Consider the following 22,421-nt stretch of genomic DNA (forward strand, 5'->3'; position numbering starts at 1 on the left):
AACACCACTCATGATTTTATATACCTCTATCATATCCCGCCTTAGTCTCCTCTTTTCCAAGCTGGAGAGGCCTAGCCTCTTTAATCTTTCCTCTTATAGGACCCTCTCTAAACCCCTAATCATTTTAGTTTTTTCTGAACCTTTTCTAGTGCTAGAATATCTTTTTTGAGGTGAGGAGACCACATCTGTACACAGTATTTGAGATGTGGGCGTACCATTGATTTATATAAGGGCAATAATATAGTCTCCATCTTATTCTCTATCCCCTTTTTAATGATTCCTAACATCCCGTTTGCTTTTTTGACCTCCTCTGCGCACTGCGTGGACATCTTCAGAGAACTATCCACAATGACGTCAAGATCTTTTTCCTGACTCGTTGTAGCTAAATTAGCCCCCATCATATTATATGTGTAGTTGGGGTTATTTTTTCCAATGTGCATTACTTTACATTTATCCACATTACATTTCATTTGCCATTTTGTTGCCCAATCACTTAGTTTTGTGAGATCTTTTTGAAGTTCTTCACAATCTGCTTTGGTCTTAACTATCTTGAGTAATTTAGTATCATCTGCAAACTTGGCCACCTCACTGTTTACCCCTTTCTCCAGATCATTTATGAATAAATTGAATAGGATTGGTCCTAGGACTGACCCTTAGGGAACACCACTAGTTACCCCTCTCCATTCTGAGAATTTATCATTAATTCCTACCCTTTGTTCCCTGTCTTTTAATGGGTTCTCAATCCATGAAAGGACCTTCCCTTTTATTCCATGACAGCTTAATTTACGTAAGAGCCTTTGGTGAGGGACCTTGTCAAAGGCTTTCTGGAAATCTAAGTACACTGTATCCACTGGATCCCCCTTGTCCGCATGTTTGTTGACCCCTTCAAAGAACTCTAAGAGATTAGTAAGACACGATTTCCCTTTACAGAAATCATGTTGACTATTGCTCAACAGTTTATGTTTTTCTGTGTCTGACAATTTTATTCTTAACTGTTGTTTCGACTAATTTGCCTGGTACCGATGTTAGACTTACCGATCTGAATTACCGGGATCACCTCTAGAGCCCTTTTTAAATATTGGTGTTACATTAGCTAACTTCCAGTCGTTGGGTAACAAAGCCGATTTAAAGGCCAGGTTACAAACCCTAGTGAATAGTTCTGCAATTTCACATTTGAGTTCTTTCAGAACTCTTGGGTGAATGCCATCTGGTCTTGGTGACTTGTTAAGTTTATCAATTAATTCCCAAACCTCCTCTAGTGACACTTCAATCTGTGACAGTTCCTCAGATTTGTCACCTACAAAAACTGGCTCAGGTTTGGGAATCTACCTAACATCCTCAGCCGTGAAGACTGACGCAAAGAATCCGTGTGGTTTCTCCGCAATGACTTAATCTTCTTTAAGCGCTTTTCTTGTATCTCAATCATCGAGGGGCCCCACTGGTTGTTTAGCAGGCTTCCTGCTTCTGATGTACTTAAAAAACATTTTATTACCTTTGGAGTTTATGGATAGCCGTTCTTCAAACTCCTCTTTGGCCTTTCTTATTACACTCTTGCACTTAATTTTGGCAGTGTTTGTGCTCCTTTCTATTTGCCTCACTAGGATTTGACTTCCACTTTGTAAAGGAAGTCTTTTTATCTCTCACTGCTTCTTTTACATGGTTGTTAAGCCACGGTGGCTCTTTTTTAGTTCTTTTACCGTGTTTTGTAATTTGGGGTAGACATTGAAGTTGGACCTCTGTTATGGTGTCTTTAAAAAGGGCCCATGCAACTTGCAGGGATTTCACTTTAGTCACTGTACCTTTTAACTTCTGTTTAACTAACCCCCTCATTTTTGTATAGTTCCCCCTTTTGAAATTAAATGCCACAGTGTTGGGCTGTTGAGGTGTTCTTCCCACCACAGGGATGTTGAATGCTATTGTATTATGGTCACTATTTCCAAGCGGTCCTGCTATATTTACCTCTTGGACCAGCTCCTGCGCTCTACTCAGGATTAAATCTAGAGTTGCCTCTCCCCTTGTGGGTTCCCATACCAGCTGCTCCACAAAGCAGTCATTTAAAGTATCGAGAAATTTTATCTCTGTATTTCGTCCTGAAGTGAAATGTTTCCAGTCAATATGGGGATAACTGAAATCCCCCACTATTATTGGGTTCTTAATTTTGATAGCCTCTCTAATTTCTCTTAGCATTTCATCATCACTATTACTGTCCTGGTCAGGTGGTCCATAATAAATCCCTAATGTTATATTTTTATTAGAGCATGAAATTTCTATCCATAGCGATTCTATGGAACATGTGGATTCGCTTAAGATTTTTACTTCATTTGAATCTACGTTTTCTTTCAAATATAGTGCCACTCCTCCCCCTGCACGACCTGTTCTGTTCTTCCGATATATTTTGTACTCCAAAATGATTGTGTCCCATTGATTGCTCTCAGTCCACCAGGTTTCTGTGATGCCTATTATATCAATATCCTCCTTTATCGCGAGGCACTCCAGTTCACCCAGCTTATTATTTAGACTTCTAGCATTTGTGTACAAGCACTTTAAAAACTTGTCCCTGTTTATTTGTCTGCCATTTTCTGATGTGCCAGATTCTTTTTTATGTGACTGTTTATCATCTGATCCAGCCCTTACATTATCCTCTTCCATCCTCTGCTCCTGACTATAATCTAGAGATTCTCTATCATCAGACTCTCCCCTAAGAGAAGTCTGTGTCCGATCCACATGCTCCTCTGCAGCGGTCTTCTTTCCCCCATCTCCTAGTTTAAAAACTGCTCTGCAACCTTTTGAATGTTTAGTGCCAGCAGTCTGGTTCCACTTTGGTTTAGGTGGAGCCCATCTCTCCTGTACAGGCTCCCCCCATCCCAAAAGTTTCCCCAGTTCATAATGAATGTAAACCCCTCCTCTCTACACCATCGTCTCATTGAGACTCAGAAGCTCTGCCTGCGTACCTGGTCCTGCGTGTGGAACTGGGAGCGTTTCTGAGAATGCCACCATAGAGGTCCTGGATTTCAGTGTCTTTCCTAGCAGCCTAAATTTGGCTTCCAGGACATCTCTCCTACCCTTCCCTAGGTCATTGGTACCTACATGTACCATGACCATCAGCTCCTCCCCAGCGCTACACATAAGTCTGTCTAGATGCCTCGAGAGATCAGCAACCTTCGCACCAGGCAGGCAAGTCACATACGGTTCTCCCGGTCATCACAAACCCAGCTATCTACATTTCTAATGATCGAATCTCCCATTACTAACACCTGCCTTTTCCTAGCAGCTGCAGTTCCCTCCCCTGGAGAGGTAACCTCAGTGCTAGGCAACCCCAGCACCATCTGGAAGGAGGGTCCCAACTGTGGGAAGGTTTCCCTCTGCTCCCATTGACTGCTCTGCTTCCCTGGGCCTTTTTTCCTCCTCAACAGCGCAGGGGCTGTCTGAGCGGAGGTGGGACAATTCTACAGTGTCCCGGAAAGCCTCATCAACATACCTCTCTGCCTCTCTTAGCTCCTCCAGTTCCGCCACCCTGGCCTCCAAAATCTGTACGTGGTGTCTGAGGGCCAGGAGTTCCTTGCATTGACTGCACACATACGCCACCCACCCACAAGGCAGATAATCATACATGCTACACTCAGTGCAATAAACTGGATAGCCCCCACTCTGCTGCTGGGCTTCTGCCTGCATTGTCTCCTAGTTAATGAAAGGGTGATTTAAAGAAAGGGGTTTTGGAATATGGTTTGGAAAATGGAGTCTGGAGTCACATGGGCAAGTCCCTGCATACTTTGCTGAGTTACAAGGCGTATCTGCCTTCTCTCCAGTGGGTCAGTTGTGTAGCTGATGGTCCTTAATGGGCCATCAAGCAGGCTAGGCAGAGCTAACACCAACTTGTCTGTGGTGTCTCCCAGAAGCACAGCACAAATTTGAAATACAGACAGTATAGAGTCAATACTCATAACTTCAACTACAAAATGATACATACATCTAGACAGCATAATCATAAGCAGCAACCCATAACCTAGTCTTAGACACCTAATATGACCCCCTTTACATAAGATTTGGTGCCACTACAGGACCTTGGTTGCAACGATATTCTATATGGTCTCAGATAATATCAATAATGTCACACCTGCCCAGCCTGGACATTGCGCTGATTGGGAGTGGGAGGAGCATGATATGCAGGCCCCTGCATCACCTGCCCAGCCCGGGCATCGCTCTGACGGGTGGGAGGGAGCGTGATATGCAGGCCTCTGTGTCGCCTGCCCAGCCTGGGAATCGCTCTGACGGGTGGGAGGGAGCGTGATATGCAGGCCTCTGTGTCACCTGCCCAGCCTGGGAATCGCTGTGACGGGTGGGAGGGAGCGTGATATGCAGGCCTCTGTGTCGCCTGCCCAGCCTGGGAATCGCTGTGACGGGTGGGAGGGAGCGTGATATGCAGGCCTCTGTGTCGCCTGCCCAGCCTGGGCATTGCTCTTATGGGTGGGAGGGAGCGTGATATGCAGGCCTCTGTGTCTTCTGATCAGCCCGGGCATCGCTCAGATTGGGGGTGGGAGGGAGCGTGATATGCAGGTCCCTGTGTCGCCTGCCCAGTCTGGGCATCGCTCAGATTGGGGGTGGGGGGAGTGAGATATGCAGGCCCCTGTGTTGCCAGCCTAGCCTGGGAATCGCTCTGATGGGTGGGGGGGAGCGTGATATGCAAGCCCCTGCATCACCTGCCCAGCCCGGGCATCGCTCTGACGGGTGGGAGGGAGCGTGATATGCAGGCCTCTGTGTCGCCTGCCCAGCCTGGGAATCGCTCTGATGGGTGGGGGGGAGCGTGATATGCAAGCCCCTGTGTCGCCTGCCCAGCCTGGACATCGCTCTGATGGGTGGGGGGGGAGTGTGATATGCAGGCCCCTGTGTCACCTGCCCAGCCTGGGAATCGCTCTGATGGGTGGGGGGGAGCGTGATATGCAAGCCCCTGTGTCGCCTGTCCAGCCTGGGCATCGCTCAGATTGGGGGTGGGGGGAGCGTGATATGCAGGCCCCTGTGTTGCCTGCCCAGCCTGGGCATCGCTCTGATGGGCGGAGGGGAGCGTGATATGCAGGCCCCTGTGTTGCCTGCCCAGCCTGGGCATCACTCTGATGGGTGGAGGGGAGCGTGATATGCAGGCCCCTGTGTTGCCTGCCCAGCCTGGGAATTGCTCAGATTGGGGGTTGGGGGAGCGTGATATGCAGGCCCCTGTGTCGCCTGCCCAGCCTGGGCATCGCTCAGATTGGGGGTGGGGGGGAGCGTGATATGCAGGCCCCTGTGTCACCTGCCCATCCTGGGAATCGCTGTGATGGGTGGGAGGGAGCGTGATATGCAGGCCCCTGTGTCGCCTGCCCAGCCTGGGAATCGCTCAGATTGGGGGTGGGAGGGAGCGTGATATGCAGGTCCCTGTGTCGCCTGCCCAGCCTGGGCATCACTCTGATGGGTGGGGGGGAGCGTGATAAGCAGGCCCCTGTGTCGCCTGCCCAGCCTGGGCATTGCTCAGATTGGGGGTGGGGGGAGCGTGATATGCAGGCCCCTGTGTTGCCTGCACAGCCTGGGCATCGCTCAGATTGGGGGTGGGGGGAGCGTGATATGCAGGTCCCTGTGTTGCCTGCCCAGCCCGGGCATTGCTCAGATTGGGGGTGGGGGGAGCGTGATATGCGGGCCTCTGTGTCTTCTGCTCAGCCCAGGCGTCGCTCAGATTGGGGGTGGGAGGGAGCGTGATATGCGGGCCCCTGTGTCGCCTGCCCAGCCTGGACATCGCTCTGATGGGTGGGGGGGGAGTGTGATATGCAGGCCCCTGTGTCACCTGCCCAGCCTGGGAATCGCTGTGATGGGTGGGCGGGGAGCGTGATATGCAGGCCCCTGTGTCTCCTGCCCAGCCCGGGCATCACTCAGATTGGGGGTGGGGGGAGCGTGATATGCAGGCCCCTGTGTCTCCTGCCCAGCCCGGGCATCGCTCAGATTGGGGGTGCGGGAGCGTGATATGCAGGCCCCTGTGTTGCCTGCCCAGCCCGGGCATCGCTCAAATTGGGGGTGGGGGGAGCGTGATATGCAGGCCCCTGTGTTGCCTGCCCAGCCTGGGCATCGCTCAGATTGGGGGTGGGGGGAGTGTAATATGCAGGTCTCTGTGTCGCCTGCCCAGCCTGGGAATCGCTCAGATTGGGGGTGGGGGGAGTGTAATATGCAGGTCTCTGTGTCGCCTGCCCATCCTGGGAATCGCTGTGATGGGTGGGAGGGAGCGTGATATGCAGGCCCCTGTGTCGCCTGCCCAGCCTGGGCATCGCTCAAATTGGGGGTGGGGGGAGCGTGATATGCAGGCCCCTGTGTTGCCTGCCCAGCCTGGGCATCGCTCAGATTGGGGGTGGGGGGAGCGTGATATGCAGGCCCCTGTGTCGCCTGCCCAGCCTGGGAATCGCTCAGATTGGGGGTGGGAGGGAGCGTGATATGCAGGCCCCTGTGTCGTCTGCCCAGCCGGGTATCGCTCTGATGGGTGGGGGGAGCATGATATGCGGGCCCCTGTGTCACCTGCCCAGCCTGGGCATCACTCTGATGGGTGGGGGGGAGCGTGATAAGCAGGCCCCTGTGTCGCCTGCCCAGCCCAGGCATCTCACTCTGATGGGGGGTGGGGGGAGCGTGATATGCAGGCCCCTGTGTCACCTACCCAGCCCAGGCATCTCACTCTGATGGGGGGTGGGGGGAGCGTGATATGCGGGCCCCTGTATCGCCTGCCCAGCCTGGGCATCACTCTGATGGGTGGGGGGGAGCGTGATAAGCAGGCCCCTGTGTCGCCTGCCCAGCCTGGGCATTGCTCAGATTGGGGGTGGGGGGAGCATGATATGCAGGCCCCTGTGTTGCCTGCCCAGCCTGGGCATCGCTCAGATTGGGGGTGGGGGGAGCGTGATATGCAGGTCCCTGTGTTGCCTGCCCAGCCCGGGCATTGCTCTGATGAGTTGGGGGGGGAGTGTGATATGCAGGCCCCTGTGTCACCTGCCCAGCCTGGGAATCGCTGTGATGGGTGGAGGGAGCGTGATATGCAGGCCCCTGTGTCGCCTGCCCAGCCTGGGAATCGCTCAGATTGGGGGTGGGAGGGAGCGTGATATGCAGGTCCCTGTGTCGCCTGCCCAGCCTGGGCATCGCTCTGATGGGTGGGGGGAGTGTGATATGCAGGCCCCTGTGTCGTCTGCCCAGCCGGGTATCGCTCTGATGGGTGGGGGGAGCATGATATGCAGGCCCCTGTGTCACCTGCCCAGCCCAGGCATCTCACTCTGATGGGGGGTGGGGGGAGCGTGATATGCGGGCCCCTGTATCGCCTGCCCAGCCCGGGCATCACTCTGATGCGGGTGGAGGGAACGTGATATGCGGGCCCCTGTATCGCCTGCCCAGCCTGGGCATCACTCTGATGGGTGGGGGGGAGCGTGATATGCAGGCCCCTGTGTCGCCTGCCCAGCCTGGGCATTGCTCAGATTGGGGGTGAGGGGAGCATGATATGCAGGCCCCTGTGTTGCCTGCCCAGCCTGGGCATCGCTCAGATTGGGGGTGGGGGGAGCGTGATATGCAGGTCCCTGTGTTGCCTGCCCAGCCCGGGCATTGCTCTGATGGGTTGGGGGGGAGCGTGATATGCGGGCCTCTGTGTCTTCTGCTCAGCCCAGGCGTCGCTCAGATTGGGGGTGGGAGGGAGCGTGATATGCGGGCCCCTGTGTCGCCTGCCCAGCCTGGACATCGCTCTGATGGGTGGGGGGGGGAGTGTGATATGCAGGCCCCTGTGTCACCTGCCCAGCCTGGGAATCGCTGTGATGGGTGGGAGGGAGCGTGATATGCGGGCCCCTGTGTCGCCTGCCCAGCCTGGACATCGCTCTGATGGGTGGGGGGGGGAGTGTGATATGCAGGCCCCTGTGTCACCTGCCCAGCCTGGGAATCGCTGTGATGGGTGGGGGGGAGCGTGATATGCAGGCCCCTGTGTCTCCTGCCCAGCCTGGGAATCGCTCTGATTGGGGGTGGGGGGAGCGTGATATGCAGGTCCCTGTGTTGCCTGCCCAGCCTGGGCATCGCTCAGATTGGGGGTGGGGGAGCGTGATATGTAGGCCCCTGTGTCGTCTGCCCAGCCTGGGCATCGCTCAGATTGGGGGTGGGGGGAGCGTGATATGCAGGCCCCTGTGTCACCTGCCCATCCTGGGAATCGCTGTGATGGGTGGGAGGGAGCGTGATATGCAGGCCCCTGTGTCGCCTGCCCAGCCTGGGAATCGCTCAGATTGGGGGTGGGAGGGAGCGTGATATGCAGGCCCCTGTGTTGCCTGCCCAGCCTGGGAATCGCTCTGATGGGTGGGGGGGGAGTGTGATATGCAGGCCCCTGTGTCACCTGCCCAGCCTGGAAATCGCTGTGATGGGTGGGGGGGAGCGTGATATGCAGGCCCCTGTGTCTCCTGCCCAGCCTGGGAATCGCTCTGATTGGGGGTGGGGGGAGCGTGATATGCAGGTCCCTGTGTTGCCTGCCCAGCCCGGGCATCGCTCAGATTGGGGGTGCGGGAGCGTGATATGTAGGCCCTGTGTCACCTGCCCAGCCTGGGAATCGCTCAGATTGGGGGTGGGGGGAGCGTGATATGTAGGCCCTGTGTCACCTGCCCGTCCTAGGCATCGCTTTGGCGGTGGGAACACATGGCACAGCCTGTGTGGCTACCCTGGCTCAGGTTTGAGTGAAGCCCCATGGGGAGATGCTGCAGCAGGGCATGTGTGGGGCTGAGGGTGATGGAGCAGCAGGTAGGTCTGTGTACCCAGGCACTTCCCCAGAACCATGTGCCAATGGGCTCGTTAACCCTGTGCTGGCCGGTCTGGTACGTGCCCATCACTCAGCCGCAGCCTCTGTCCAGTGCTGTGGCCCAGCCCGTATTCACGCCGGGAATGCTGCCGTCTCCCGGCTGCCAGCTAGCCAGTGCTCTGGGCAGGGGTAGCGCTTCAGCTGCAGGCAGAGCAGCCTGGGCTGGTTCCCGGGTGTGCCCCACCCCAAGCACTAGTGCCCTCACCTCTGTATGTCGCATGCCCTGCCTGGCCTGTGACGGGATCCTGCCTCTGTTCCCAGCAATACCTCTACGTGGCAGACCTGGCCCGGAAGGACAAGCGTGTCCTGCGGAAGAAATACCAGATCTACTTCTGGTGAGTGGGAGCAGGCCTGGGGAGGCGAGGGGGTGAGAGGCTGGAGGGTTGGGGGATGGGCTGCAGGGCTCTTCTGTCTGCCCCTGAGCTAAGGAGGTGGCTGGAGCCCTGCCCTGCTGCAGGGCAGTGGGTAGATCAGTGTCCTGGCTGTCCATGGCGTTGGCATCACACTCGCCATCCTGCCATGGGGGTGCTGCAGAGCACGTGTGCCGCTGGAGCAGTAGGGAGAGCCCCAGGGAGGAGGCGGAGCTGGAGTCCTCGGCCAGCGCCTGCCTGGCTCAGTGCCGTCCTCTCTTGCAGGAATATTGCCACCATCGCTGTATTCTACGCCCTCCCTGTCGTACAGCTGGTCATCACCTACCAGACGGTAAGGACAGCTCCTGCCTGCGTCCCCCTCCCACCTCAGTATCCCAGCTCTGTCCCTTGGGGGCTGCTGGCTGCCCTGCTTCACCTTCTCCTGAATTTGGGGAGTTCCCAGGGCCGGGCTCTGGGCTTCAAAGCAGCCGCTTGGCTAACGTTGGAGACGAGCTGGGGGGCAGTTCGCTCCTGTGCCAAAGAAACCAGCAGAGTCTCCTCCCAGGTGCTCCCCCAGCAGAGTGGCCCCTTCACTCCCCTCTCAAGCGGGGCTCAGTCACCCACGCGTCGCAGGGCGAGATGCATGCTGAGATCCAACCCGGCTGCAGCAAAGTGCTGCATTGTCTCTCTCTGCACTCAGCAGCCTCTCAAAGGGGCAGGCTTGGCCAAATGCCCTCTGTAAATGCGCACATCCCTGCCCTGGCTGTAATCAGCCCCGAGCTGGAAGCCAGAAGAACACATGAACCCTGAGTCACCCCTTGCCGTCTGCCCCACCTGGGCGGTGAGACTGGGCTGGCATCGGGGTCCTGCACTCGCCCAGTGCTGCTGCCCCCTCCTCGGTGAGTGAACGTTTCTACTGGGGACACCTCCCCTCGCACCCCCTAGGCCTGGCTGTGAGCTGTACCAGGCCCATTCCAGCTGGTGTCCCCTGCCCTTCCTCTTCAGGATCTCCCTTTGCTTCCCCGCTGCAGGTAGTGAACGTGACAGGGAATCAGGACATTTGCTACTATAACTTCCTGTGCGCCCACCCCCTGGGAAACCTCAGGTAAGAACTGGCGCGGGCTCGCAGTAACGGTTCCTGGCCTGCCCACGTGCCCCTCTGCAGTCTGACGGGTGGGGTGGGTTGGGGAGGGGAGCTGGGCCCCCCAGTAGCACCCAGGAGGGGAGAACAAAGAACCGGGGAGGGGAGCCCATGTGAACTGTGTTGTCCCCTTACTGTGGCACTCTGGCTGGGAGGCGGGTGGGGACAGAGAGTGCTGCTGCCTGGGGCCACGGGTAATGGGCCACGCAGCCGGCCCTGTGACAGTGACCTGGACTGATCTGCTTCCCACCAGTGCTTTCAACAACATCCTCAGCAACCTGGGCTATGTGCTGCTGGGCCTGCTCTTCCTGCTCATCATCCTGCAGAGAGAGATCAATTACAACCGGGCGCTGATGCGCAACGACATGCAGGCCCTGGTGAGCACCGCCCCTCACACCCGCCCTGCTCCTCAGAGCTGGGCCTCAGCCACCCCCAGTGGGGCAGGCGAGGTGGGGGATCTACCTGTGCCTGCAGCCTGGGTGATCGCCGTCCCCTGTGATGCTGGCTGAGATGGGCAGGACTTGGGTGCTGCATGGGGAGAGTTCCTCTGGGGGTGTCAAGGCGGGGCTGCCACCCTGTGCCCGTGCCTGAGCTGGGAGCCGGTCTTGCTCAGGCCAGGTGCCTTTTGGCCAGTTCTGTCTGTCTGAGGCGGGTGTGTCCATCCTCCCTCTCCCCCAACAGGAGTGTGGCATCCCCAAGCACTTTGGCCTGTTCTACGCCATGGGCACGGCGCTCATGATGGAGGGGCTGCTCAGCGCCTGCTACCATGTCTGCCCCAACTACACCAACTTCCAGTTCGGTGAGTGCCGAGGCCGGGCCTGCTGGGGACTCCCTGACCCTGCAATGACACCCACCCTCGAGAGCTGCCACCCTCTGCCCGGCTCCAGCACAGAGCTGGACTGTGGGTGACTGCCAGGGGAAGTTATTGGGCCAAGCGTCCTGGGCTCTCCTCTCCGCCCAGCACAGCCCATTTGCTGGCTGCTCCGTCTCCCTGAGCTCGCCCCGTTCCCAGCCTCAGACTCCCTCCCTCCCTCCCGGCCCTACCCAGCTGCCACAGTGCTGTGGTGCTGGCAGAGAATGGGCCCTGGCTCCGGTGGAGCTCTGGGAGGGTTTATGCTGCAGCCTGTGGCATCAGACAGCCCACCCCAGCCACCCCCCGGTGAGCTCAGGGAGTCGCTGTGCTCCGAGCAGATGGGTGTGCAGCACTGCTCCAGCCCCACGGCTCAGCAGTCCAGCTCTGTGCTCTGGGCCATGTCTCAGACATGGCGGTTCCTCTCGTCGTGCCTGTCTGAGATGTCCCTGCCTTACTCTCCCTCCCACGGCTGCCAGGACCCAGGCTCCTGTGGCCGTGCAACGCTGAGGGGCTGCCAGGGCCGGGGCAACCATTTAGGCGACTGCCTCACTAGGATTTGAGGGGGCAGCATTTTCTTCGGCAGCGACCGCGGTGGCTGGATCTTCGGCTGCTCTGGTCGCCGCCAGCATTTAGGCGGAGGGAGCTGGGGCAGGGGAGCATGGGGAGGGGGCAGCACACAGGGGAACTCCCCGCCCCAGCTCGCCCCTGCCCCACGTCCTCCCCGAGCACTCCGTGGCTGCTTCACTTCTCCTGCCTCCCAGGCTTGCGGCGCCAATCAGCTTCGGCGCCACAAGCCTGGGAGGTGGGAGAAGTGAAGCAGCCACGGCGTACTCAGGTGGAGGCGGAGCAGGGGTAAGATGGGCGGGGGAGGCGGCTCGGGGCAGAGGGCGGGAGCTGTTGTGGGGGGAGGCGAGTGCCTCAGGGTGGGGGCTCGGAGAGGGGGGAGGGCGCAAGGTGGAAGTTTCGCTTAGGGCACGAAACATCCTTGCACCGGCCCTGGGGGCTGCCAGCCTGCCCCTCCCTGGCCCCTCTCAGTCTGGCCGCTGTTCCTTTGCAGACACTTCCTTCATGTACATGATCGCGGGACTCTGCATGCTGAAGCTGTATCAGAAACGGCACCCAGACATCAATGCCAGCGCGTACAGTGCCTACGCCTGCCTGGCCATCGTCATCTTCTTCTCCGTCATCGGCGTGGTAAGAGCCAGCCCCGGAGCCCTGTCTATGAGGGAGCTCGCTGGGGCCCCTGTGCAGACAGGCGCGTTACCGGCCATCTGCAGAGAGACTAAGGTCTGAGCTATCTGAGAGCCTGTGGATCCTTGGCCAGCAAACCCCGCACCCGGAGAAGGCAGCAGTTGCCCCAGTAAAACCCAGGCTGCCTTGCCCCCGGCCGGACTCGGGCATGAATCCTGGCTTTGTGGCTCTCTCAGCTCCCTGGTGCTGATGGCTCCTTCTGTAACTGCAGCTCTCACGCCTGTGTTGCAGGCCCCTGGGGACCAGCCCCAGCTCCAGCCCCGTATCCCACCTGCTCACCCTGTCTTCTCCCCACAGGTCTTTGGCAAAGGGAACATGATGTTCTGGATTTTCTTCTCCATCATCCACATCATCGCCACCCTGCTGCTGAGCACACAGCTCTACTACATGGGCCGCTGGAAATTCGGTGAGGCCCCGCCCCTGGGGCAGGGATGGGGGGCAGAGCCAGACTCCCAATGGGCACCACAGGCAGCCCAGCCTAGCGCCTGGGTCCTTTTCTCTGCGTCGTGGCCTGAGTGGTCCCACGGCACTAGAACATCTGCACCCAGGTGACTGCTCAGCCCTTCTCCCTGCTTAGTATACGCCATGTCCTGGGCTCGGCAAAGCATGTCTGGCTCCCTCCCGCCTTAGGCATTGTCAGAGCTGTCAGCTCAACTCGCACAGGAGACGCCTGCCTTACGCGGGGGCCTGTGGGGCTGAGCGTGGCCGGCTCTGCTTAGATGAGCCCGCAGCGCTGGGGGCTTGGTCTGAAAGCCAAGCCAGCTTGAGGGTGGGACTCACTGCAGGGGCATGAATGGAGCATTGTCCCACCCACCCTCCCAGCTGTGTGATAGGCTGGGGGAGCCCCCAGCTGTGGCTCAGCACCTCCCTGCTCTGTGCGGGCAGCCTCCGCTCACGTTGGCTTCCCTACAGCTGGACTGCTCCTCTGGGAGTGCAGGGTTCAGGCCTCTTCCTTCTGTATGGAACTGCCTGCAATCCATGCTCTGCTGGGCTAGGAGGGGCCTGGGAAAGGCCTGCTGCCCCCTCCCCTGGCCCTAGAGCTGCCTCTCTCCCTCTGCAGACTCTGGGATACCGCGCAGAATCGTGCACATGCTGTACACAGATTGCATCCGCCAGTGCAGTGGGCCCATGTACGTGGTGAGTGAGCAGTTCACTTCAGCCCAGAGGCACCCAAGGCCCCTGACTCTCGGCACAAGCCCCTGAGTGGCTAACACTGCCCGAGGAAGACTAGTTTCAATGGCGTGAGCCTGGCCCAGTGCCTTGGGGCTGGCCTAGAGCTCTCTGTGATGAACGGTGGATGTTCCAGCAAGGCCTCATGCCGCAGGCACAGGGGCTGTGCTTGGAACACATCCAGACAGCACGGGGGCAGGATGCTTTGATGGACCACTAGCCCAAATTGGCCCTTTTACTACTGCCTCCCAGTGCAACCCTGCAGTCCCTGGGCCCCTGCCCAGCCCCCTGTGACAGCACATCCCCAGCGTACTCAGCTCTGGGCCTGGCTCTGCGATGGAGACAAATGGAGCTAAACCAAGAGCCTGCCCCAGAAGTGACCAGCCAGTGGCCATGTTGCCCACCCATGAAGTGCTGTCCCCTCGCGGGGGGCTCAGGGGCCTGCTCCAGCCTGGGCTATCTGAGTGGAGGCATCAGCTGAGGCAGCCGGGCACCATGCTTTCGGAAGCCGAGGTCCTAGATCCAATACCCACGGCAGACGATTCCCCCGAGGTCTTTTCTGTGAGGCCTCCCTCCCCCTCCTGACCCTGCAAAGCCCCTCTCAGCCCCCCATCCTCAGAGTTAGCCCAGACCCGTGGCCCGACTGCCCACCAGTGGGATCCAGGGAGGCTGTTTGCTTGGCCGTGGTGGAATGTGACACTGTGCCCAGCTGAGGTGATCTGAGCTCTGCCACAGGACACAGAGCTCGCTGCTTCCCCGATCCCTCCCCGCCCCCTCCCTGTGACCCGCATCCTCCCAGCCAGAGAACAGCTGAGCCACTCTGCCCTGGGGCAGAGCGGGTCTGGGAGACGGCAGCTCTAATGGCTCTGAGCCATGAAAACCAGGTCCCCCCGGAACCACCAGCCCAGCATACGCCCCCTCCCCTGACCCTCCTCGTCTGTGTTTGCAGGATCGAATGGTGCTGCTGGTCATGGGCAACATCATCAACTGGTCACTGTAAGTCTGGGTGTGGGTGTGGGTGGGACAAGGCCCAGGTTGCTCAGAGGGAGAGTGCTCTGTACGAGGAAAGGGGGCATGAGGAGAGCTCCCCTCCTACCACTGCCAACGCTCCTCGATCTAGCCCCTCCCTCGCTGCTATGCCAGCCCCGGCCCTGCCCTGCCGGGCTCAGTTGTTCCAGGCCTAGCCCTCTTCGGTGCTACCATGCAGCCGGGCAGGGAGCTGGGCTGAGAACACACAGTTCGCGTCAGCGGTGAACACCATGGGGCGAAGCAGTGTGTAGCGCCCTGCCCGCTCTGCCAATGGGCCAGCCCCAGCATGCAGCAGGCACCCCAGGAGACCCTGTTCATCTTGCCGGTGGCTGCAGGGTGCAGCAGTGGCCAGAGAATTGCTGCCCAAGTGGGCATGGGGCTGCCCCAGTCTCTGCCATGCTGCAGCTGGGGTCCCCCCCTGCTGCCTTCCTAACCCACCTCTCCCTCCCCCAGCGCTGCCTACGGACTCATCGTCCAACCCAACGACTTTGCCTCCTACCTGCTGGCCATCGGCATCTGCAACCTGCTGCTCTACTTCGCCTTCTACATCATCATGAAGGTGCGGGAACGCCCCTGCACCATCCCTGTCTGCGGACAGGCTCGGGGCTCAGCTGGACAGACCCCCTGGCTGCACGGAAGGGGGCCTGTACCCCAGGGGAGCTCTGGGGCAAACGGGGAGTGACTGAGCTCTGGGGTTAGTGACTGGTTCAGGCCCCAGCGGGGGAGCAGGGCCCAAAAGTTCTTTCATCAACATCCCCAGAGCCCTGGTACCTGCACCACCACCCCGAGCAGCACTGAGCCCTTCCAGCCACTGTCTGTCTAGGTAGTGGGGAGAGAAGCCTCTGTCACTGGGGAACATGTGGGCATGGCCTCCCGAGAGCCCGTCCCAGGCCCCACATTTACCAAGGAAGGTGCCTAGTCCTCTGCGTGTGCTGGGCATCACTGTTCCCCTGCCCTCTGCGTGTGCCCCCTCCCCTCTGCGTGTGCTGGGTGTCACTGTTCCCCTGCCCTCTGCGTGTGCCCCCTCCCCTCTGCGTGTGCTGGGTGTCACTGTTCCCCTGCCCTCTGCGTGTGCCCCCTCCCCTCTGCGTGTGCAGGGCGTCGCTATTCCCCTGCCCTAGGCATGTGGTCCCTGCCCTCTGTGTGTGTCAGGTGTTGCCGTTCTTCCCTCTGCGTGTGCCCCCTTCCCTCTGCGTGTGCCGGGTGTTGCTGTTCCTCTGCCCTCTGCATGTGCCGGGCGTCTCTGTTCCCCTGCCCTCTGCGTGTGCCCCCTGCCCTCTGCATGTGCCGGGCGTCACTGTTCTCGTGCCCTCTGCGTGTGCTCCCTGCCCTCTGTGTGTGTCAGGTGTTGCCGTTCTTCCCTCTGCGTGTGCCCCCTTCCCTCTGCGTGTGCCGGGCGTTGCTGTTCCTCTGCCCTCTGCATGTGCCGGGCGTCGCTGTTCCCCTGCCCTCTGCGTGTGCCCCCCTGCCCTCTGCATGTGCCGGGCGTCACTGTTCTTGTGCCCTCTGCGTGTGCTGGGCGTCGCTGTTCCCCTGCCCTCTGTGTGTGCCCCCTGCCCTCTGCGTGTGCTGGGCGTTGCTGTTCCCCTGCCCTCTGCGTGTGGTCCCTGCCCTCTGTGTGTGTCAGGTGTTACCGTTCTTCTTCCCTCTGTGTGTGCCCCCTGCCTTCTGCGTGTGCCGGGCGTTGCTGTTCCTCTGCCCTCTGCATGTGCCGGGCGTCGCTGTTCCCCTGCCCTCTGCGTGTGCCCCCTTCCCTCTGCGTGTGCTGGGCGTTGCTGTTCCTCTGCCCTCTGCATGTGCTGGGCGTCGCTGTTCCCCTGCCCTCTGTGTGTGCCCCCTGCCCTCTGCGTGTGCTGGGCGTCACTGTTCCCGTGCCCTCTGCGTGTGCTGGGCATCGCTGTTCCCCTGCCCTCTGTGTGTGCCCCCTGCCCTCTGCATGTGCCGAGCGTTGCTGTTCCCCTGCCCTCTGCGTGTGCCCCCTGCCCTCTGGGTGTGCTGGGCGTCGCTGTTCCCGTGCCCTCTGCGTGTGCTCCCTGCCCTCTGTGTGTGTCAGGTGTCGCTGTTCCCCTGCCCTCTGTGTGTGCCCCCTACCCTCTGCGTGTGCCAGGCATCACCGTTCCCCTGCCCTCTGCATGTGCCGGGCATCACCATTCCCCTGCCCTCTGCCTGTGTCTGGCATCGCCGTTCCCCTGCCCTCTGCATGAGCTGGGCATCTCCCTGTTCCTTTGCCCTCTGCATGTTTCCTCTGTCCTCTGCATGTGTCGGGCGTCACCGTTCCCTGCCCTCTGCCTGTGCCGGGCGTCACTGTTCCCTGTCCTCTTTGTGTCACCGTTCACCTACTCTCTCTCCTTCTTCCCAGCTCCGAAGCGGTGAGTGCATCAAGCTCATCCCCCTGCTCTGCATCATTTTCACCTCCGTGGTATGGGGCTTCGCCCTCTTCTTCTTCTTCCAGGGTCTGAGCACCTGGCAGGTGAGTGGTGGCTCGTGCCAGCCAGGGCCTTGACTATGCAGGGTTGACATGTCTGGTGCACACTTATAGACTTAAGGTCAGAAGGGACCATTATGATCATCTAGTCTGACCTCCTGCACAATGCAGGCCACACAATCTCACCCACCCACTCCTGTAACAAACCCCTGACCTATGTCTGAGTTATTGAAGTCCTCAACTTGTGGTTTGAAGACCTTAAGCTGCAGAGAATCTTCCAGCAAGTGACCCATGCCCCATGCTGCAGAGGAAAGCGAAAAATCTCCAGGGCCTCTGCCAATCTGCCCTGGAGGAAAATTCCTTCCCGACCCCAAATATGGCGATCAGCTAAACCCTGAGCATGTGGGCAAGACTCACCAGCCAGCACTCAGGAAAGAATTCTCTGCAGTAACTCAGATCCCATCCCATCCAACATCCCATCACAGACCATTGGGCCAATTACCCGCTAATAATCAAAGATCAATTAATTGCCAAAATTAGGCTATCCCATCATACCATCCCCTCCATAAACTTATCAAGTTTAGTCTTGAAGCCAGATATGTCTTTTGCCCCTACTACTCCCCTTGGAAGGCTGTTCCAGAACCTCAGTACTCTAATGGTTAAAAACCTTTGTCTAATTTCAAGTCTAAATTTCCTAGTGTCCAGTTTATATCCATTTGTTCTTGTGTCCGCATTGGTACTAAGCTTAATAATTCCTCTCCCTCCCTGATATTTATCCCTCTGATATATTTATAAAGAGTAATCATATCTCCCCTCAGCCTTCTTTTGGTTAGGCTAAACAAGCCAAGCTCTTTGAGTCTCCTTTCATAAGACAGGTTCTCCATTCCTCAGATCATCATAGTAGCCCATCTCTGAATCTGTTCCAGTTTGAATTCATCCTTCTTAAACATGGGAGACCAGAACTGCACACAATATTCCAGATGAGGTCTCACCAGTGCCTTGTATAACAGTACTAACACCTCCTTATCTCTACTGGAAATACCTTGCCTGATGCATCCTAAAACCACATTAGCTTTTTTAACAGCCACATCACATTGGCAGCTCATAGTCATCCTGTGATCAACCAATACTCTGAGGTTCTTCTCCTCATGTTACTTCCAACTGATGTGTCCTCCTAAATGCATGACCTTGTGTGATGCAGTAGGGACTGTCTGTGTGGGGAGTGGGAGAGCAGGGGAGGACTTTAGGGGATGGACGATGCCAGGGCCTGTAACCTGAGCTAGGTAAGGGAGGGGAAAGGTCAACACCTTTGCCCGGGAAGGGGACAAAGGAAGGGAGTGGCAGGAGGGAAGCAGTTTGAGTTTGGGCTTGGGGCTGTGTGGGCGGAATTCAGGGTATCCTAGCTAGGATCCAAGCACCCTGAAAGCCCAGAAGGACTCGGTGGAGGGGTCCTGACTGTGCCTGCAAGCTCTGCTGTAACCTGTGTTCCTGTTGTCCAATAAACCTTCTGTTTTACTGGCTGGCCGAGAGTCACTGTGGGTCCCAGGAAGAGGGGTGCAGGGCTGGACTCCCCCACACTCCGTGACAACTGGTGGTAGCGGCGGGAGATACTGCACCCCGTGGACGGCGCTTCCTGCAGTAAGTGACTGGGGAGCAGTAAAACGAAGGGGTGGTTAACCCCTGGGAGTGTTTGCCCAGTGAGAAGGACTTTGCAATAACAGGGTCCCCCGGGGGATTGCAGCGAGCGGTCCCAGGGGCGGAGGAGTCTGCAGCTCGATCCTGGCAGAGAGGTGGTGACCTCAAGAAGGGCTGGTGCACTAGGGGTGCCCCTGGAAACCGTGGGGAGCGGCGAGCACCCCGGCCTGTGAGTGGCCAGCAGGAAGATGTATGCCAAGCGGCGCAAGTGCGACCTGCTGGAGCTGTGCAAGCACAGGGGGCTGCACCCAGGGAGGCTCAGCAAGGACCAGCTGATTGCCCAGCTGGAGCAGGGAGACTGCATGAATGAACGGAGCCCTGTCTCTGAGGGAAGCAGCCGGGCAGATGCAGCGCAGGCACCAGTGTCTGTCCCCACTGGGAGTGGTCAGCCGGCGGACGAGGGCTTCCCGAGACCCCCCCTTCCTAGGCCTAGGGGAAGGGCGGGGAGGAGCCCAGTGTATACCGAGGGCACCGTGACACCCCCGGCCAGCAGGGGATCCACCCGGTGAAGCCCACCCCTCAGCAGGGGATCCTCCTGGCAACGCTCGGCATCCGTGGAGCGGATGCGGCTGGAATATGAAAGGGAGAAGCTCGAGTTAAAGAGGCAAAAGCTGGAGGAGAAGGCGAAACAGCATGAACATGAGGAGAATCAGCGTAAACATGAGCGGGAGGAGAAGGAGAAACAGCGTAAACATGAGGAGAATCAGCGTAAACATGAGCGGGAGGAGAAGGAGAAACAGCGTAAACATGAGCTGGACCTGGCCCGGCTGGCGAGCAGTGGGGCCCCGGCTGCGGTGAGTGAGGGGGGACCCAAGCCTACAAAGAGCTTTGATAAGCACTTGCTGCCCCGGCGTAAGGAGGGGGAGGACATAGATACCTTCCTGACGGCCTTTGAGAATGCCTGCGAGCTGCACAGGGTTGACCCTGCAGACAGGATCGCAGTTCTCACCCCCTTACTGGACTCCACAGCCGTGGAGGTGTACAGCCGACTGAAAGGGGCGGAGGCAGGGGACTACGAACTGTTCAAACAGGCCCTGCTCCGCGAGTTTGGGCTGACTCCTGAGATGTACCGGAAAAGGTTCTGGAGTCAGCGTAAAACCCGTGAGGTCACATACCTACAACTGGTCAACCGGGCGCAGGGGTATGCCTGCAAGTGGACAGCTGGGGCCCAAACTAAAGAGGACCTGCTTGACCTATTCATACTGGAGCACCTGTACGAGCAGTGCCCGTCCGACCTGAGGCTGTGGTTGATGGACCAGAAGCCGGAGAACCCGCAGCATGCAGGCCAGCTGGCTGACCAATTTGTGGATAGTCGGGCAGGGGATGGCAGGGAGGAGTCTCGAAGGAGCAGGCCTGCCTCAACGCAGAGAGAGAGTCATCATGGGACCTCCCAGCGGGGTCCTATGGAGAACCCCCCCAAAAGGGGAACATCCAGCAGCAGGTCCCTCTGACTCACTCAAGGGGACCCACGAGACATGGGCTGCTATCGCTGTGGCCAACGAGGTCACATACGGGCCCAGTGCCCCAAGCCCAGGGACAGACCAAGCAGACCCAACCCACAGAGGGTGGACTGGGTAAAAACCCAATCGGAGGAGGGGCTACGTTCCCAGGAAAGGGGGGCTGGCAACATACCACCTGTGGATGCGCCAGGCTCCGGGTTTGTGGTTTACCGGGTGGGCGCGGGGCTGCCCCTGCGGAAGGAGTGTATTGTTCCCCTGGAGGTAGATGGGAGGAAGGTCACTGGGTACTGGGACATGGGCGCAGAGGTGACGCTGGCCCGGCCCGAGGTGGTGGCCTCAGATCGGATGGTGCCCGACACCTACCTGACCCTGATGGGCGTGGGCGGGACCCCATTCAAGGTGCCCGTGGCAAGGGTACACCTGAAATGGGGGGCCAAGCAGGGCCCCAAGGATGTGGGGGTACACCGATATTTGCCCACTGATGTGTTAATGGGAGGGGACCTCGAGGATTGGCCTAGTAACACCCAGAGTGCCCTGGTCGTGACTCATAGTCAGAGTCGGCAAAGGGCACTGCACCCCGACAACGGGGAAGGTACTCGACCCGAGGTGCAGGACCCTAACCCAGGGAGCGGGGAACGCCCAGGGGCACGGTGCAGAGAGGCTGCGGCCTCAGACCCAGCCAGCAAGAGAGAGCCGGTCCCCATCCCTGTCCCAGCTGCTGAGTTCCAGGCCGAGTTGCAGAAAGATCCCTCCTTGTGGAAGCACCGGGACCGGGCTGACCTTAGTGCGGTACAGACCATGAGGAGAGGTTGCAAGGAGAGGTTCCTGTGGGAGAAGGGGTTCCTGTACCGAGAATGGGCTCCCCCAGGGGAAGTAGAGTCATGGGGGATCAGGAGGCAGCTGGTGGTTCCCCAGAAGTTTCGTCACAAGCTGTTGTACCTGGCCCATGACATCCCTCTCGCAGGGCACCAGGGAATCCGACGCACCAGGCAGAGGCTGCTACAGAACTTTTACTGGCCTGGGGTCTTTACCCATGTCCGACAGTACTGCCAATCCTGTGACCCCTGCCAGAGGGTGGGGAAGGCCCGGGACAAGGGGAAAGCGGCTTTGAGGCCTTTACCCATCATAGAAGAACCTTTCCAGAAGGTGGCCATGGACATAGTGGGACCCCTCAGCAAGACGACCCGGTCAGGGAAGAAATACATCCTGGTGGTGGTGGATTTTGCCACTCGCTACCCCGAGGCGGTGGCCTTGTCCTCTATCGAAGCAGACACAGTGGCAGATGCGCTGCTGACAATTTTCAGCCGGGTGGGGTTCCCCAAGGAGGTCTTAACGGACCAGGGGTCCAACTTCATGTCGGCCCTGCTCCGGTCCTTATGGCAGAAATGTGGGGTCCAGCACAACTGGGCCTCAGTGTATCACCCCCAGTCCAACGGGCTGGTAGAAAGGTTCAACAGGACGCTGAAGATGATGTTAAAAACATTTATGAACCAGCACCCGCAGGATTGGGACAAGTACTTACCTCACCTGCTGTTCGCGTACAGGGAGGTACCCCAGGAATCTACCGGGTTTTCACCTTTCGAACTGTTGTATGGAAGGCGGGTGAGGGGGCCCCTAGACCTGATGAGGGACGAATGGGAGGGGAAGGCCTCTCCCGAGGGAGAGTCAGTGGTGGAGTATGTCCTGACCTTCCGGGAAAGACTGGCCGAGCTCATGGGCCTGGCCAGGGAGAATCTGGCCCGAGCCCAGAGGAGGCAGAAGGTCTGGTATGACCGCACGGCACGGGCCCGTGCCTTCGCCACCGGAGATCAGGTGATGGTTCTCATCCCCGTGAGGAGAAACAAACTCCAGGCCGCCTGGGAAGGGCCCTTCAAGGTTATCAAGCAACTGAATGAGGTAAACTATGTGGTGGAGCTGTCAAACCGGGCACATCACCGTCGGGTGTACCATGTGAACATGATGAAACCATACTATGACAGGGGGAATGTGGTGTTGGCCGTGTGTGGACATTGGAAGGGGCAGGGAGATGACCCCTTAGTAGATCTATTCCCTGGGACAAAAGCTGGTTCCCCCCTGGAGGCAATTCCCCTCTCTGATCAGCTGACCCCGGGCCAGCACGCTGAGATCAGAGGGGTGCTGCATCTGTACCGACAGCTGTTTTCCAACCAGCCTGGACGCACTAATTTGACTGTCCACCGGGTGGAGACCGGGTCACATGCACCTATAAGATGCTCC

At 58.5% G+C, this 22,421-nt stretch overlaps 2 protein-coding genes across 9 annotated transcripts in view; one reads left to right on the forward strand and one right to left on the reverse strand.

Moving 5' to 3' along the window:
- SIDT2 (SID1 transmembrane family member 2) overlaps nt 1–22,421 on the forward strand; it is a 45,534-nt gene that overhangs the window by 14,497 nt on the left and 8,616 nt on the right. For 5 of the 6 annotated variants that reach the window (XM_030538611.1, XM_030538613.1, XM_030538612.1 and 2 more), the window contains 11 exons: nt 9,074–9,147; nt 9,448–9,514; nt 10,194–10,267; nt 10,557–10,680; nt 10,985–11,102; nt 12,214–12,350; nt 12,705–12,813; nt 13,468–13,544; nt 14,527–14,573; nt 15,060–15,165; nt 16,966–17,076. In XM_030538611.1, the coding sequence (XP_030394471.1) occupies nt 9,074–9,147; nt 9,448–9,514; nt 10,194–10,267; nt 10,557–10,680; nt 10,985–11,102; nt 12,214–12,350; nt 12,705–12,813; nt 13,468–13,544; nt 14,527–14,573; nt 15,060–15,165; nt 16,966–17,076 (1,044 nt within the window). Of the gene's footprint in view, nt 1–9,073; nt 9,148–9,447; nt 9,515–10,193; nt 10,268–10,556; nt 10,681–10,984; nt 11,103–12,213; nt 12,351–12,704; nt 12,814–13,467; nt 13,545–14,526; nt 14,574–15,059; nt 15,166–16,965; nt 17,077–22,421 lie in introns of those variants that run through there. The other variant, XM_030538615.1, reaches the window with a different exon arrangement.
- Nucleotides 15,172–16,958, reverse strand: LOC115637385 (protein argonaute-2-like). Of its 3 annotated transcripts, none has more exons than XM_030538619.1 (3): nt 16,157–16,958; nt 15,829–16,102; nt 15,172–15,689 (listed from the first exon to the last, which is right to left on the reverse strand). In XM_030538619.1, the coding sequence occupies exons 1-3, from the start codon at nt 16,499–16,501 to the stop codon at nt 15,214–15,216; spliced, it is 1,095 nt and encodes a 364-aa protein (XP_030394479.1). In that variant the 5' UTR covers nt 16,502–16,958; the 3' UTR covers nt 15,172–15,213. The 3 variants fall into 3 exon arrangements, with proteins under 3 accessions (XP_030394479.1, XP_030394478.1, XP_030394477.1); XM_030538618.1 differs by having other exon boundaries at nt 15,829–16,635; nt 16,698–16,709; XM_030538617.1 differs by having other exon boundaries at nt 15,172–15,697; nt 15,837–16,958.

This window comes from Gopherus evgoodei, chromosome 19, assembly GCF_007399415.2.
Source record: "Gopherus evgoodei ecotype Sinaloan lineage chromosome 19, rGopEvg1_v1.p, whole genome shotgun sequence".
In the NCBI taxonomy this organism is placed as follows: Eukaryota; Metazoa; Chordata; order Testudines; family Testudinidae; genus Gopherus; species Gopherus evgoodei.